The 17500-nt window shown below is 39.5% G+C and overlaps 2 protein-coding genes across 2 annotated transcripts in view; both read left to right on the top strand.

Annotated features, from left to right (window-relative positions):
• Window positions 1–17500, top strand: part of Cbp53E (Calbindin 53E) — a 295119-nt gene that overhangs the window by 169370 nt on the left and 108249 nt on the right.
• LOC136842985 (uncharacterized) lies at window positions 10683–14084 on the top strand. Its single transcript, XM_067110985.1, has 2 exons — window positions 10683–10973; window positions 13815–14084. Exons 1-2 carry the CDS (start codon window positions 10683–10685, stop codon window positions 14082–14084), a joined length of 561 nt encoding a protein of 186 aa, XP_066967086.1.

Genomic DNA, 17500 nt, shown 5'->3' with positions numbered 1-17500 from the left:
GAGAGAGAGAGAGAGAGAGAGAGAGAGAGAGAGAGAGAGAGAGAGAGAGAGAGAGAGAAAGAGGTGACACATTAAATTTGATTTTACGCCTAAACAAATCTATTGACTTTTATACTCTAAAAGTAAACATAAATCTATTCGTAAGCTCAAAGGACCGACTTCTGATTTGGCACTGGTCACTCTTTTGTTATGGTGAGAAAGGGTTGATTGCCTATTTGTAATGAGTGAAATTCATATTTTCGACCCTGGTTGATTTGAATTTCTCACGAAAACTGGGTTACGAGAGAAATGAATATTGTCGCTGGTCTTCGAAACAGACGTCTGTAATTGCTGTAATTGGTCGAGAAAAAATCTGGTTCTAAAATATGAAACAGGCTTTTATTTTCCAGTGAAATTTTATCTGAAATTTTACCTGTTTTCAAACTAAAACAATGAGTTGCTCTCCTTTTGCAAGCCTTGAGTTGCAATAGAATTGCAGAATGAACTCCCTGAAAAACAGAACCGATCTCTGTCTAGGCAGGCCAAAGTCTAGTATGCTATCTAGTTTTAATTTTTTTAATTTGTTTATTGATATTATCATCTATTTTAAAGATAAGTAAGTAATTTGGTGCAGTCTTGCATAATAGAAATAATATTAAGATAAGGAAACCTTCTAGTTTTCTTGATATTCTTTGTCAACTAAACACACACACTGTATATATATATATATATATATATATATATATATATATATATATATATATATATATATATATAACAAATTATATATATTTATATATATATATATATATATATATATATATATATATATAAATATATTATATATATCAAAGATTACACAGGTGAAAAATAAGAGACAGGTGTAGGTCTGACCGGTTTCTGACTTTTATTTCCTTCGTCAATGGCCTGGAAATAAAGTCGAAACCGGTCAGACCTACACCTGCCTCTCTTATTTTTATGTAATGTGTGATAAATGAATCACATACTAAAGTGATAATTATCTGATATTATATATATATTATATATATGCGTGAGTGTTCAAATTTCACACATTTACACCTATAAATACATATGCATTCACCATATTTACCAGTTCCACTCAAGTTGTTCATCACCATGGAGAACCTGAATACTGGTCTCAAAAGATGAAGAGCATTTGTAACATTTCCAAAACCTGATGATTTGGCCGACTGCAGTCATACTGACCAGTGCGCAGAAACCTTCCACGGACCTGAAGCAAGCCTCAAGCAATGTCCTTCGGAAGGAAGGAGAGGAGAACTTTGTCTGGGAAATACACCGTCAGAATTTTCGAGAGAATAAAAATGCTACCCGACTGGAATTTACTCTGCTGCAGGACGTGGAGGAAGCCTGAAAGATATATTTCATTTTATTTTCAATCTTTAGTACCCTGAAAAGTTGATTTGCATGATGCCATTTGTAATCTCAGAGAGAGAGAGAGAGAGTTACTGCAATTTCACCGTCCTCCTACAGAATTACTGCCTAGATTAGAAGGGTGAAATTGGAGACCTGCAGAAAAGCAGGTTAATAATGAGTCTTCGTGCCCCCCCTGTCATATTCCGTAAAAGCACTGGACGCAGGAATATATCACCATTTGGGGGAAGACTTAGTAGAATTGGGAAGGCAGTTTATGCAGACGTCTCTCTTCGGTTTATGCTAAAATTGATTAAAGTTGGCAGATGTGTCTCATTTATTATATATATATTTTTCCATTTTGCCATTGGCAGTTGAAGTTAGATTTTATATATAATATATATGTATATGTATATAATATTATATATATATATATATATATATATATATATATATATATAAATACAATGAGTTGTTATGCAAATCTAATTGCAAAAACCGAACACATTACAAGTTGCTAATCCCAGACGGTGGAGTGCTGGGCAGACTTCAATAGGAAATTACAAAGGCTGGAACACTATCATCAGAAGGAGTCCTATTAGTTGCGACGAGGAGGACAAGGAACCAAAGAGCGTGGCTCCTGCAGTAGCAGGAGGAGGAAGGGGTGGGGGAAGGGAGGAGAGAGCCGTTTTGTGCTACCATTAAATTACAGAAGGGGGAAACGAAAGTTGAAATTACAAAAGTTGCTGGATGCAATTCATTCCAGAGTTCCAGAGTCGCCATCACTTCCAGGAAGTCACCACCACTTCCAGGAAGTCACCACCACTTCCAGGAAGTCACCGCCACCTCCAGGAAGTCACCACCACTTCCAGGAAGTCACCACCACTTCCAGGAAGTCACTACCATTTCCAGGAAGTCGCCACCACTTCTAGGAAGCCGCCACCACTTCTAGGAAGTCACTATCACTACCACTTCCAAGAAGTTGCCACCACTTCCAGGAAGTCACCGCCACCTCCAGGAAGTCACCGCCACTTCCAGGAAGTCACCACCACTTCCAGGAAGTCACTACCACTTCCAGTGAGTCACTACCACTTCCAGGAAGTCGCCACCACTTCTAGGAAGTCAATACCACTTCCAGGAAGTCACTATCACTACCACTTTCTGGAAGTCACTATCACTACCACTTCCAGGAAGTCACCACCACTTCCAGGAAGCCACTACCACTTCCAGGAAGTCACCACCACTTCCAGGAAGCCACTACCACTTCCAGGAAGTCACTACCACTTCCAGAAAGTCACCACCACTTCCAGGAAGTCACTACCACTTCCAGGAAGTGGGCAGTTTTCGCAGGTTTTGTTTTCATCTTTTGGAAAATTGTCCATCTGCAGTGGGCGCGACAGGGAGGGTAGAATACCGCAGATAGTAACGGAATCTGCTGAAGAGGAAGGACGAAGGCTATGGAAAAGACAGTCATCCTGGAAAGCCTACGTGAACTGAATACTGGAAAACCACTTTAGGACTGGATTGCAGCAGTGAGTGGGAATGGGCCATAATGAGAGAAAAATGGCCTCATCAATTATTAATCCTAGACGGGTCCTTTGTGAGCTATGTAAGCGAATCTTTGTAATTCGATAAAAAATGCAAATGACAAATGAAATTATTAAAAGCATGGCTTTGAATAATCTTAACCAAAATCTTTCAACGACACTGGAAATAAATAAATTAAAAGAATATTTCAATTAAAACATTTTCCGGGAAACATTCACACCCCTGTTCATGTTCTATAAATAGGGACAAATATTTAAGGCTGTAATGTGCGTTCCATGAACCACGGAAGTACAATGGAGGGAATACACCACAGAATAACCACAGGGGAAAATGAACCACAGAAGTACCACAAGGGAAATGAACCACAGAAATACCACAGGGGAAATGAACCACAGAAGTACCACAGGGGAAATGAACCATAAAAGTACCACAGGGAAATGAACCACAGAAATATCACAGGGGAAATGAACCACAGAAGTACCACAGGGGAAATGAACCACAGAAATGCCACAAGGGAAATGAGCCACAGAAGTACCACAGGAAATGAACCACAGAAATATCACAGGGGAAATGAACCACAGAAGTACCACAGGGGAAATGAACCACAGAAGTACCACAGGGGAAATGAACCACAGAAGTACCATAGGAAAAATTAAACGCTCGCGGTTTCCAAGGGCTGGTTGATTAGCGGCTCCATAGCCACTAATTAAACCATCCAGAGATAATGGCGGGTCCGGAATGCCGTGATGGAGATTTGCATGCTACAGAGAGTACCTCCTTGTACAATTCAACTCAGTTTTTCTTTTTGAAAGTAAATTGCGTATGCTAATTAGATTAATTAAACCATCCGCAGCGTATTGCAGTATTAGCCGTTTTGCATTTGCATGGGAATTTGTATCCTGCCGAGTAGAATGCGCCAGTTTTAATTTCGTTTTCAATTCAAACTTGTTTTGGTTGTAGAAGTCATCAAAACACAGTCACGTGTGGAACAGAGGTAAATTTCTGACTCGCGTCGGGATCGAGCCTAGGTCTTTCAGTTGAAAGGGAAGGGTGCTACCAACTGTACCACACAAATCGTAAAAGATGGAATCTTTCATGACCTGTGTGGTTTAGGTCTTTCAGTTGAAAGGCAAGGGTGCTACCAACTGTACCACGCGAGTCATAAAAGATGGAACATTTCATGACCTGTAATGTTCAGTCAGTGGCGCCCGTGCCTTTCAATTGAAAGACCTGGGTTCGATCCCGGGGTGAGTCGGAAGTTTATTTGTGTTTTTGTTTTCAGTTTTCTGTAAAAGAAAACTATTGTGCCGGCTTTGTCTGTCCATCTGCACTTTTTCTGTCCGCCCTCAGATCTTAAAAACTACAGAGGTTAGAGGGCTGCAAATTGGTACGTTGATCATCCACCCTCCAGTCATCAAACATACCAAATTGCAGCCCTCTAGCCTCAGTAGTTTTTATTTTATTTACGGTTTAAGTTATCCATGATCGTGCGTCTGGCTCCGCTACAGGTGTCAATAACACATGCCACCACCGGGCTGTGGCTGAAAGTTACATGTGCTGCGGCAGAGAGTTTCATGAGTCGTGACTGAGAGTTTCATACAGCAAACATTATACGCTATACAGAAAACTCGATCGCGCCGAAGAAATTTCGGCGCATTTCTCACTTCCTTTTAGTTTTCATCGCTGCTGACTTTATATAGAAGTCCTATTAACTTCTATTAACGAAGTTTACCAGTGAGATCGTATTAAGATTTTCATCCTTTCAATTTGACGAGTTTTGGGGAACCTGTCGAAATCTGATACCCCAACAAAGTTTGCCCCCTCGAGAGTTTGAATGTTTGTTATGGAACCGGGCTTTTGTCTCGAGTGGGTCGAGTGGAATTAGACGAATTAATAATGAGCGCCTGTGAATCCTCTTAATGGTGGTATTAATGTGTAATGGTATCGTTGTAGAGTGGACCTTTCGGAAGTGGTGGGAAGAAGAAGAAGAAGGAGTTTGAAGACGATATAAGAGAAGGAATGCAAAAATATTTAGAAATTATATATTGTGATCATCGTTATTTTCATAATCATTATTTTCCCCTTACGGAAGAGGTGGGAAGAAGAAGAAGAAGAAGGACTTGCAGATGACATAAGAGAATAAAGTGTAAAATTATTTAGAAATTAAGATCATTGTTACTCTCATAACAAAAATTCCCTTGAAATTAAATATCCACATTTCTTATCTGGGCAGTACGTTTAGAAAAAAAAAAAGTAAGACGATTGAGACCTCAAGACTGATCCATTTTTCCTGTTTCGTGCGAAAGAGCAAAGATAGTTTAAAGTATTTTCCATGCACCACTCCACCTCTCTTGGAAAGGAGGAATCTGCATGCATAATTCATATTTCATCCTATATTTGAATTCCTTAACCGTGAGACCTCTTGGCTACTTCTAGCTTCTGGGGGTTCGAGGACTCTGTAATCGTATATTTTTGGGGGTCAAAATATGTATATATCGGGATGTTTTCCTTAGATAAGCTCAAATAAAAGTTATGTGTCAGGGCGGCGTGAAGAGATCTTTCATTTGCCATCGCAAACGGGAATGCGGTCAATCTTTTATTCCTCCTAAAAGAAAAAAGAGGATTTTATTCTCTTTCTAAAGTATAGATGAAGAATAAATTCCCCTTTTTTATTAATATTCCCAGTTGATTTAGTCTCTTTCTAAAGAATTTAGAAAGAGACAAAATGAGCTGGGGAATACTAAAAGAATAAGGTGGATTTTATTCTTGAACTACACTTTGAAAGAGACAAAACGAACTAGAGAATAATATTTCTGTTCGGAGGCAGTGGAATTGTGGGGAGGGGAGGGGACGGATAGAGCCGAACTGAGCCAATCTTTTCCCAGAAAGATTTTTGCGAAGAATTCCTCTGCAGCAACAACTGCTTCGTTCGCCCATATCCTGAGGGGTCCCAGCATTGTTATAATGCGACCCAGAAACAAAAATCTCGTATTTTCGGGCACGGCTTCTTTTGATAAAATCCAGGGCGTAGCTTTCCTGTTTGTCTCGTTTCCGATAGATAGACAGATAGATAGTTGATAAAATCCAGGACGTACCTTTGCTATTATCTCGTTTCCGATAGACATATAGATAAATGGATAAATAGATAGATAGTTGATAAAATCCAAGACGTACCTTTCTCGTTATCTCGTTTCCGATAGATAGATAGATAGATAAATAGATAGATAGTTGATAAAATGCAAGACGTACCTTTCTCGTTATCTCGTTTCCGATAGATAGATGGATAGATAGATAGATAGTTGATAAAATCCAAGACGTACCTTTGCTATTATCTCGTTTCCAATAGACAGATAGATAGATAAATAGATAGATAGTTGATAAAATCCAAGGCGTACCTTTGCTATTATCTCTTTTCCGATAGATAGACGGATAGATGGATAGATAGTTGATAAAATCCAAGACGTACCTTTCCTGTTATCTCGTTTCCGATAGATAGATAGATAAAGAGATAGATAGTTGATAAAATCCAAGGCGTAGCTCTCCTGTTATCTCGTTTCCGGTAGATAGACAGATAGATAGATGATAGATAGTTGATAAAATCCAAAGTGACCTTTCCTGTCATCTCGCTTGCGATAGATAGACAGATAGATGGATAGATAGTTGATAAAATCCAAGACGTACCTTTCCTGTTATCTCGTTTCCGATAGATAGATAGATAAACAGATAGATAGTTGATAAAATCCAAGATGTACCTTTCCTGTTATCTTGTTTCCAATAGATAGATAGTTGATAAAATCCACTCAAGGGAGAATTCCATTCTCCAATGACTTTCACAAAAATGAAAGTCTCTAACTTTTACCACTCAAGGGAGAATTCAATTCTTCAGTGACGTTCACAAAAATGAAAGTCTAACTTTTACCACTCAAGGCAGAATTCCATTCTTCAGTGACTTTCACAAAAATGAAAGTCTCCAACTTTTACCACTCAAGGGAGAATTCCATTCTTCAGTGACTTTCACAAAAATGAAAGTCTCTCCCAGCTGATATTGAAAGGAGAGTGTCCATTTCATTTACAATTGCCGGGGTAGCAATAAAGACCCGCCAACGTAATTAGTGTCAAAATTCAATTCAATTACATTACAGTAAAACCAGATGTAATCGTCCCATAAAAGGCGTATAATAATTTACTGTACAATTTAGTGTTATTGGAATGAAATTAGTCGAATCGCTTTAATGAACGTAATGAATTGCTTGTTATTCAGTGTATATAAATTAATTCCTAACAGTCGATTGACTCTTTCATTATTCTCGTTCTGTGAGGAATGTCTGTGGCTTCTCTCACTTGACCTACCTTTATTTCTCTCTCATCTTCTAGTTCCTCATTGGACGGATTGGTATCGTTCTCGGCTAGCACTCTGCTGGGCCGGCGTTCGATTCTCCGACCGGCCAATGAAGAATTAGTGGAATTTATTTCTGGTGATAGAAATTCATTTCTCGTTATAGTGTGGTTCGGATTCCACAATAAGCTGTAGGTCCCGTTTCTAGGTAACCAATTGGTTTTTAGCCACGTAATATAAGTCTGATCCTTTGGGCCAGCCCTAGGAGAGCTGTTAATCAGCTCAGTGGTCTGGTTAAACTAAGGTATACTTAACTTTCTCATCTTCTTCTCTCGTATCTTTAACTTTCTTGATAGGTAAGCTGAACTGGTTGCCAGTTCCGTAGGCCTCCTTGTGAAAGAGCTTAATTAAGAGTGGTCTACAAACTATGACGGGGCCAGATCTGGGTAAAATTGAATTGAATCGGATATATAGACTTTAGGCCAAAGGCCAAGCACTGGGACCACTGAGGTCATTCAGCGCTGAAACGGAAATTGACAGTAGAAAGGTTTGAAAGGCGTAACAGGAGGAAAACCTCAAAGCAGTTGCACTATGAATCAGTTGTTAGGAGAGGGTGGACAGTGAGATGGAAGAAGGAGAATATGAACGGAGGTACAGTAAAAGGAATGAAAGGGGTTGCAGCTAGGGGTCGAATAATAATAATAATAATATCATCTCTCTCTCTCTCTCTCTCTCTCTCTCTCTCTCTCTCTCTCTCTCGGAGTCTGACTATAATAATAATAATAATAATAATAATAATAATAATAATAATAATAATAATATCATCTCCTCTCTCATTTTCTCGTCGGAGTCTGGCTATAATAATAATAATAATAATAATAATAATAATAATAATAATAATAATAATAATAAATATCAGAAACCTTCTCATCACAACATTCACTGAAGAACGGATCTTCATTTAATATGAAGAATATAATAAAGAATTAATAGTGATTTCCTACAAACCCGGCCCACATACGCCCTTCATCCGCCCACCTCCACTAATTAGCAAGAGTCTCCCAACCCCAGAGCAGCCATGCGCCCCCTCCCCCCCTCCCCCCCCAGGCAAGGCAGGTGGTGAGGATCCTGTGTGAATATCCTTCTGAATATCCTACTGCTCACGAGTCGAGTATTGATTGCGAGTGGAGGAGTACTACGCTTGAACCAGTTCCCCCCCCCTTTTTTTTGGATTTTTTTTTGGGGGGGGGCGGTTTTACATTTCCTTTTATCGTTTTTCTACCTCCCTTTTCCTAATTAGGTGTGAATGAGTGATCATTCGACGTAGGCGGAACATTCTAATTTTGTTTCTTTATTTTTTTTTTTTTTTGGATTTTTTCTGCGTTTTTGGCTCTTTCTGGGGTGTATGTTATTTTTTTTTTACTTTTCATTTTTATCGTTTTTCTATCTCCCTGTTCCTAAATAGATGTGACTAAGATGAGGAATAATTCGACGTAGACGTAACATTGTAATTTTGTTCCTTGATTTCTTCATTTTTCTAGTTATGCTTTCAATTTTTTTTTATTTTGTCTTTTGGCTTTTTTTGGTGTGTGTGTTTTCTCATTTCCTTTTCTTGTTTTTCTACCTCCCTTTTCGTAATTAGATGTGAATGAGTGATAATTCGACGTAGACGTAACATTGTAATTTTTTCCTTTATTTTTTTTTTCTTTTCATGTTGCCGGTTACGTTTGTGGTTGAAGGTTTGTTACGTTCGTCACGTATCGGTTTTTTATTTGTTTTTATTTTTACTTCATCTCGTAATTTATTTGTTTCTCTCCCCGTGCCTCTGAATGGGACACTACTAAGAATGATAAAAGAGTGTACGCATTAGAATTAGAAAAATAAAAGGTAATTATATATATATATATATATATATATATATATATATATATATATATGAGATTAGCGAGGAGGAGGAGGAGGACTTCTGATCTTCTATCTAGTGCCTGATCTCTCCTTTCCTCTCCTTTCTCTTCTCTCTTTCGTATAGGGCGGGGGTGCTGAGGGGAGGGGGGAGGAGGGGGCGTCGTCAAGTACAGGACCTAATCAATACCTGTAATAAAAATACTTCTCTTCTGACACCTCTCTCTCTCTCTCTCTCTCTCTCTCTCTCTCTCTCTCTCTCTCTCTCTCTCTCTCTCTCTCTCTCTTTTCGTTGTCGACTTGTTCTATCCGTCCTCCCACCCCGACTTATCAACCTGATCCGGGGAAGGGGGCCGGCTTAATCTGACCCAGGGGCTCTCCCCCCTCATCTACCTGACCCTGGGCGGGGGAGGGGGTGGCAGTCCCCATCAACCTGACCTGTGACCCCTCCATTATTCTGACCCCGGGGGGTAGCCCCCATTTAACCTGACCCAGGGGTGAGCAGACCCCATCAACCTGCCCCCGGGCAGTCCCATCAGCCTAATCCAGGGGGGCGGCGGGGAACCCCCATCAGTCTGACCCGTGGGGCGGCCCCCCATCAGTCTGACCCGTGGGACAGCCCCCATCAGTCTGACCCGTGGGGCAACCCCATCAGTCTGACCCGTGGGGCAGCCACCATCAACCTGACTCGGTGAGGGGGGAGCCCCCATCAATGCAACCCGAAGGGGCCACCCCCCACATCAACCTGGCCTGGGGAAGGGGGGGTCATCATCGACCTAATCCAGACATTCCCCCTTCCCCCCCCCTCTCAAAAGACACTTCTTAACCTCTACAAGGAGCCACTTCGACCGACTCACTACGTAATTGCACGTCTGATAGGCCTATACAAAAAAATAAAAAATGGTGCATCCTGTCTTTACAAATCATGGTCTTTTTTCCTCCCCCTTTTAGAATCTGGAGGCTTAATTTCACACTTCGTCGAATACTCTCTCTCTCTCTCTCTCTCTCTCTCTCTCTCTCTCTCTCTCTCTCTCTCAACCTTCTTTTGAGTCGATGTATTTTTTTCTTTTCTTTGTTTTTTATATTTTTTTAAGGGGGGGAGGGCTGGCTGGTGGCAGGTGGGTGGGTGGAAGCGTCGGGGGATTGGGATGAATAAATAAAAGATGTCTTTTTTTTTCTTTCTTTCTTTTGCTCTTTTGTGGTGAATTGAACTACAGCCATTTTTGACTCTGTCTCTCATTTGCACTTTCAAAGCTATAAAAAGCTATAAATGTAAAATACATATAAATACTAAACATGCGTCATAGATTTCAAAGAACAGAAAGACGCTTAGTCCTTAGTAAATACTTCTTTACAGACAGAGCAACAGACACCTTCCAAATTGGAGGTTAACAGCCAAAATCCCACTGCCTTTGGAGGCGTCGATTTCACTTGCAGTGTATTTAATGCTCGAGGGAGTCGCCTCCCTATTAGCAGGTGCTTGCGTGCTTGCGTGCGTATACCCTCTCGCCTTCTTGGTTAAATCATGGGATGGATTAGCAAGGCACTCGTTGTTTCTGTCCCGTCAGCGAAGAAGAAGAAGAAGAAGAAGAAGAAGAAGAAGAAGGCATTGTCTCCTCATTTGCGTCCCCTGGAAGAAGAAGAAGAAGAAGAAGAAGAAGAAGAAGAAGAAGAAGAAGATCGTCCCATTTCATGCTCTGGTGTTTTGGGGAGATGGGACTTGAATTACAGACCTGGGTGCAGTGGCCTCGCTATTTGGGGGTGCCAGTGGGTGCCCGGGCCCCCCAGTCAGATGCTTGGGGCCCCTCAGTCGAAAGTCCCTTTGTAGCTAAACTTCAACCCTTACAGTATTTGATGCATTTGCATATAGTAGGAGTTGAAAATTAATTGGAAATTGAGCTCTATAACTTCAAACACAGGTTTACTGATTACGAATACTGTTATTTTCCTCCATTCACGTGGGTAATATATATCCTCGAGAATAGTATTTTACTAATTACAGAATTGGTATTCTGTACAGATTACCAATTCTGTACAGAATTTAGTTTTGTGTAATTTTCTTAGGCCCCCAAAAAATATCTTGGCCCCACCTAGCCCCCTCCACTGATGGAATGCCAGCTACGCCACTGCCTGGATGAGAGACCTAAATGGAGTATTATAATGTCTGTATTCTGAGAAAGAGAGAATGTGGAACGACACGGCCACTTCCGATTCCAGTCAGGTTGAGCAAAGCGTATAAACGGCGTGAGAATACTCAAAAGAATTACTTGATCGTTTACGCTCTCTTGGCGCTGTGAAGTTTGGATAAAAGAGGGGGGATAAAGATGTTTGAAAGGCAGCAGATTACTTACAGATACGAAGTAGCAGATTCAAGAGCAGGGCCATTTTAAATTAGGGAGTTTCCTCTTGAGAGTTTGTCCCAGCATTGAAGAACAGGGAATTCTTCAAGAATAATAAATTCAAGGTATCGATTACAGAGTGGAATATTCGTCCTTTTTGAAGCTGAATCTTGAAATTAGAATTAGAAATTTTCATAGTATGGGATAGAACCGAACTCAGAGAAGATTGTAAAAGCGACATGAACAGGAAATGAACTTCAGGTAGCAGGGAAGTTTAGTTATGAAGTTTAAGAATAATACACACACACACACACACACACACATATATATATAGGTAAATATATATATATATATATATATATATATATATATATATATATATATATATATATATATATATATATATATTGTATATATTTATATATATATATATTGAGAGAGAGAGAGAAATATATATATATATATATATATATATATATATATATATATATATATAAGGTGAGAGATATATATATATATATATATATATATATATATATATATATATATATATATATAGAGAGAGAGAGAGAGAGAGAGAGAGAGAGAGAGAGAGAGAGAGAGAGAGAGAGATTAGTGCAAATCATGAAGCGAGTTAAAAGGACAGATTCAGCAATGAGAAAGTTGACATTTGGAGCCAGGTGAATATTTGATAACCGGAAGTTCAGACGAAACGGCATAGCAACGGATAATTTGAGTGATACAGGCACACGTATTCGGTGATAAATTGGTAACAGACACGAAATGAGAAAGAACGAACGAGAGACATAGAGAAATATCAGGAAAGGGAGATATGAAATTGATGTACGTTTACAGAGGTAACTTATAGATGAATGAAGGGCCTTATAAAATGCAAAATGGAAGTGCCTTGTGAAATGCAAAATGAAAGTGCCTTATAAAATGCAGAATGAAAGTGCCTTATAAAATACAGGATGAAAGTGCCTTATAAAATGCAGAACGAAAGTGCCTTTTAAAATGCAGAATGAAAGTGCCTTATAAAATGCTAAATGAAAGTGCTTTATGAAATGCTGAATGAAAGTGCCTTATAAAATGCAGAATGAAATGCCTTATAAAATGCAGTGTGAAAGTGTCTTATCAAATGCAGAATGGAAGTGCCTTATAAAATTCAGAATTAAAGTGCCTTATAAAATTCAGAATGAAAGTGCCTTATAAAATACAAAATGAAAGTGTGCAGAGTGAAAACGACTTATAAATGCGGAATGAAAGCGCCCTATAAAATGCAGAATGAAAGTGCCTTATAAAAGGCAAAATGAAAGTGCCTTATGCAATGCGGAATGAAAGTGCCCCATAAAATGCAGAATGAAAGTGCCTTATAAAATGCGGAATGAAAGCGCCCTATAAAATGCAGAATGAAAGTGCCTTATAAAATGCAGGAATGAAAGCGCCCTATAAAATGCAGAATGAAAGTGCCTTATAGAATGCGGAATGAAAGTGCGCTATAAAATGCAAAATGAAAGTGCCTCAGAATGAAGCTCAGAATGAAATTAATGGGGAGAGAAGGGCCCACTAAATCTGACGGAAGTGGAAGAGACTGGCCTTAAAGCACACGCTGATAAACGCAGTAGAGAGAGAGAGAGAGAGAGAGAGAGAGGAGAGAGAGAGAGAGAGAGAGAGAGAGAGAGAGAGAGAGTACAGAATTGACGAGAATGGCTTGCAATACATTCTCCTTTTAGAAAGAGTTGTTTCTCTTGAAGGATACATATTTCGTTTTTGCTATATAGAGCAATAATTATAGTTTAAAAAAGCATATTCCCTGCGTTGTTATATGTCATGTAAAACATGGAGATTCGATAAACAGTTTCTGGCCATGTTTTCATATTAATGTATTCATGCAAATTTGCATAAGAGGAAGACCAGGTCTAATTTCAAGCGTCATTACATCATATTTTTTTTTATTGAAGGTTAATAGTCTTTAATGTTTTAATATTCTTTTTGCATTTTTCAATTGTAAACTTTCGTATCTTCTGATTCCTGCGTGATTTCTGGAAGTAGAGCAATTTAAGAAAACTAGGTAACCTGTTCTTGAACTACGTACATTACTCAATTGCTACTTTACCCTTTGACATTTTTTTATTCCAAGATTTGTTTTGATGATTTTATAAAGAAATGTGGAAATGGAAATGAAAAGAAGATAATATCTGAGGCAGTGTTCGCTTCTAAAGGAACCCGGGAGAGACGAATAGGAGAAAATGTGAAGAAATCAATTCAGTGTTTGACTCATCAATATTCTATGCACGCGATGAATAAATTCATTGAAGAGTCCACGTTACCCTCCCTCTTCCTCCTCCTCCTCCTCCTCCTCCTCCTCCTCCTCCTCCTCCTCCTCCTCCTCCTCCTCCTCCTCCTCCTCCTCCTCCTCTTCCACAATACCATCCACCCACACACTTAAGGCCCAGAGACTCCGTGCACTCCCTCCCTCCTCCTCCTCCTCCTCCTCCTCCTCCTCCTCCTCCTCCTCCTCCTCCTCCTCCTCCTCCTCCTCCTCCTCCTCCTCCTCCTCTACAACATACCATCCACCCACACACTAAACGCCCAGAGAGAGAGAGAGAGAGAACTTAGTATATTTTATTAATTTATCACCTTTCCCCCTTCCCATCCCTTCCCCCTCCATACCATCCAGTAAAGACCCAGAGAGAGAGAGAGAGAGAGAGATTCGAAAAGCTTAGTATTTCTTATTGATTTATCACCTTCCTCTAGTTTTCTTTACCAACTCTTCGAAAGTTATTGAGCAGAAAAAGCGATTAAAACCCGTACACTGGAACTTCATAAATTCCTATGACTTGTCATGGTCTTCATTCTTCATTAGTCTTGAAGTTGAATAAATTGACGGAAAATCTTTAAATTTTTCATCAGCCAAAAAAAAAAAAAGTTTAGTCGGTGACTTTTTTTTTCTCTTGTCACGTTCACGTCTGCCCGTCACTCGTTCCTCGTTGTGACCAACTGCCTCTTCCACCAGGTTCCTAAGGTCCGCAGCGAGTTTCTGTAAGGGCCACTACCCATCCAGGCCACGACCAGAGCCGTAGTTTTTCAGGCTTTAATTTTATCTGTCAATTTATTTGCCTCCCAGACTAGTTATTTGCGATCACCCATCTAGGCCACGACCAGAGCCGCAGTTTTTCAGGCTTTAATTTTATCTGTGAATTCATTTACCTCCCAGACTAGTTGCGATCACCCACCCAGGCCACGACCAGAGTCGCAGTTTTTCAGGCTTTAATTTTATCGGAACCTTTATTATATATTGGAATTTATTCTATATCAAGATAAGTAAAAAAAAAAATAACAAAAGAGAATAAGGGCGAGCTGAAATAGAACGAATGTTTGTTCCACTGCTCGAAAAATAACACCTTTTAAAAGCACTTCACAATAATCCACATTCCGCAGCAAAACAAAATGCTGGAGACGGATTTACCGCCAGGGATTTACGAGAAATGTTTATCTTCCATCTGCTATTTCAGATCTGCTGCAGAGAGCCGAGCTTCTATGAAGGCTTCTTTTTCCAGATATTAGTTTTTAAATTTTTCTGGGTTTTTTCTCCATCATTAATACTTTGATCTGTTGGCATGTGGGATTCATGTCACCTAGTTGCCTCTTACAGAAGACTCCTCGAGCCTGTCGCATATACCACCCATATGATTGTGAAAGATCTAACGTTGCTTAAGACTGGTGATATCATCAGCGTAGCTTATGTATTCTGCCCTAAAATGGAAAACTGCAGTATCAGCAAATTTTTCGAAATTGAGATATGCCACTTATTGGGCTCGTGAAACACTAATACACAAGTTACTGCAGTTTCAGAACTTCAACTTTATTTAGGGGGGTCCATTCGCAAAAATCAGTGGTACAGGGAAAACTGCAGTATCAGCAAAATTTTTCAAATTGAGATATGCCACCTATTGGGCTCCTGAAACACTAATACACAAGTTACTGCAGTTTCAGAACGATTCTTCAACGCTTTATTTAGGGGGGTCCCATTCGCAGTATCTGCAAACTCAGTGGTAAGGCAGGGGAAAACTGCAGTATCAGCAAAATTTTCGAAATTGAGATATGCCACTTATTGGGCTCGTGAAACACTAATACACAAGTTACTGCAGTTTCAGAATGATTCTTCAACGCTTTATTTAGGGGGGTCCCATTCGCAGTATCTGCAAAATCAGTGGTAAGGCAAGGGAAAACCGCAGTATCTGCAAAATTTTCGAAATTGAGATATGCCACCTACTGGGCTCGTGAAACACTAATACACAAGTTACCGCAGTTTCAGAATGATTCTTCAACGCTTTATTTAGGGGTCCATTCGCAGTATCTGCAAACTTTTGCAGATACTGCAGTTTTCCATTTTAGGGCAGTATGGTTTTCTAGGAGTCTGCAAGAAGTTTTAGCAGTGCCAAGTGCTTTACAGGGCAATGGCGTTGACTTTACAAACAGCTTTCTACCTTCATACGGGTCTGGTCGTCATGCAGAGTAAAAATAAACCTTTATATTTTGTTTTGTTAACAGCTTGAAAGGCAATTGTTCCATATACAGTACTATCCATCCGGAAATCATATCAAGAGAACAAATTTAAGACATTTCTAACCAAAAGCCAACATATCAGCAATTGGCAGTCAGGGATATAACAGAACCAAAAGAATCTCCAAAAGCAGTTTTTCCATGAAGCAATTTTTTTTTTCCAGAAGCAGTTTTTTCATACAGCAGTTTTTTCCCAATAGAAATTTTTGCAAAAAGCAGTTTTTCCCAAGAGCACTTTTTTGCCAAAAGCAGTTTTTTCCAAAAGCATTTTTTGCCAAAAGTAGTTTATTTCCCAAAAGCAGTTTTTTCCAAAAGTAGTTTTTTCCCACAAGCAGTTTTTTCCAAAAGCAATTTATTTCCCAATGGCAGTTTTTTCAAGTATCAATTTATTTCCCAAAAGCAATTTTTTCCCAGAGGCAATCTTTCCCAGAAGCAAATCTTTCCCAGAAGCAATTTTTATAAATAGCATTTTTTTCGCAAAGCAATTTTTCCCCGAAAAAAAAATTCCCAAAAGCAATATTTTCTGTCCCCCTTATACTCCAAAATCAACCAACCATTAATCGCCAAGAAAACTTGACATTGTCCAAACAACGCCATTAAAAAAAAACCTCCCACCGGTTTACTAATGTCAATATCGGGTGTGGGGGTCGGGGGGAAGGGGTGTCGCTGCCGGACGAAAGAGAGTGATATTTAACGAATGATAAAAGTTCAGGCTGAGTAATCATTGATCCGGCATTCGACTGATGAAATGTGAAACCGCTTCCTGCATACGCGAAGCTGTTTCGTTGGTTCGCGCCAATTTTCCCGCGCTTTGCCTCTCATTTCTTTCGGATTTTTTCTTTCCGGCTTTGTTACTCTCTTCTTCTGACCCTCATTATCGTTTATTTAATTCTGATTTTATCCAGTTCAGCTTGAAACCTGCCCTATTATGCACGTTGGGGGAATTGGTGGCCGCGTGCCAAAATTCGGTCTAGATTGGTCAAGCGTGGATTTCTGTAGTGCACAAACAAACAAAAATATATGAATATATGCTTGCGTACGAGTCTCTCTCTCTCTCTCTCTCTCTCTCTCTCTCTCTCTCTCTCTCTCCTCTCTCTCCGCAATATTTCTGTTCCATCTGATAAGGAAAGAATGGCAGTGTTCTTATTACAAACAAGCGCTGAAGCATAGCGAGATATGATCTAGAAATCGATGGAAGGGAAATGTGACAAGGTTACGAATGGCAGAGTGTTTATACACACACACACACTGAGTGTACTACTTTGATATTTTCTCGATCATTTTTAACGTTTCGTCGTAGCGAGGGCGCAGAGAGAGAGAGAGAGAGAGAGACTCGTACACATGAATATTATCATATATATATATATGTATATATTCATAGATAGATATACATAGGGAGAGAGAGGATATATATATACTATATATATATATATATATA

Source organism: Macrobrachium rosenbergii, chromosome 2 (genome assembly GCF_040412425.1).
Source record: "Macrobrachium rosenbergii isolate ZJJX-2024 chromosome 2, ASM4041242v1, whole genome shotgun sequence".
In the NCBI taxonomy this organism is placed as follows: Eukaryota; Metazoa; Arthropoda; class Malacostraca; order Decapoda; family Palaemonidae; genus Macrobrachium; species Macrobrachium rosenbergii.
Note: the sequence above shows the minus strand (reverse complement) of the source record. Positions and strands in the feature narration are given on the sequence as shown.

Coding starts and splice junctions, on each gene's coding strand:
- LOC136842985 (XM_067110985.1), top strand. CDS start 10,683: ATGGGATGGATTAGCAAGGCACTCGTTGTTTCTGTCCCGTCAGCGAAG. Junction 10,974..13,814: donor TTGGGGCCCCTCAGTCGAAA/GTCCCTTTGTAG, acceptor AATTCATTGAAG/AGTCCACGTTACCCTCCCTC.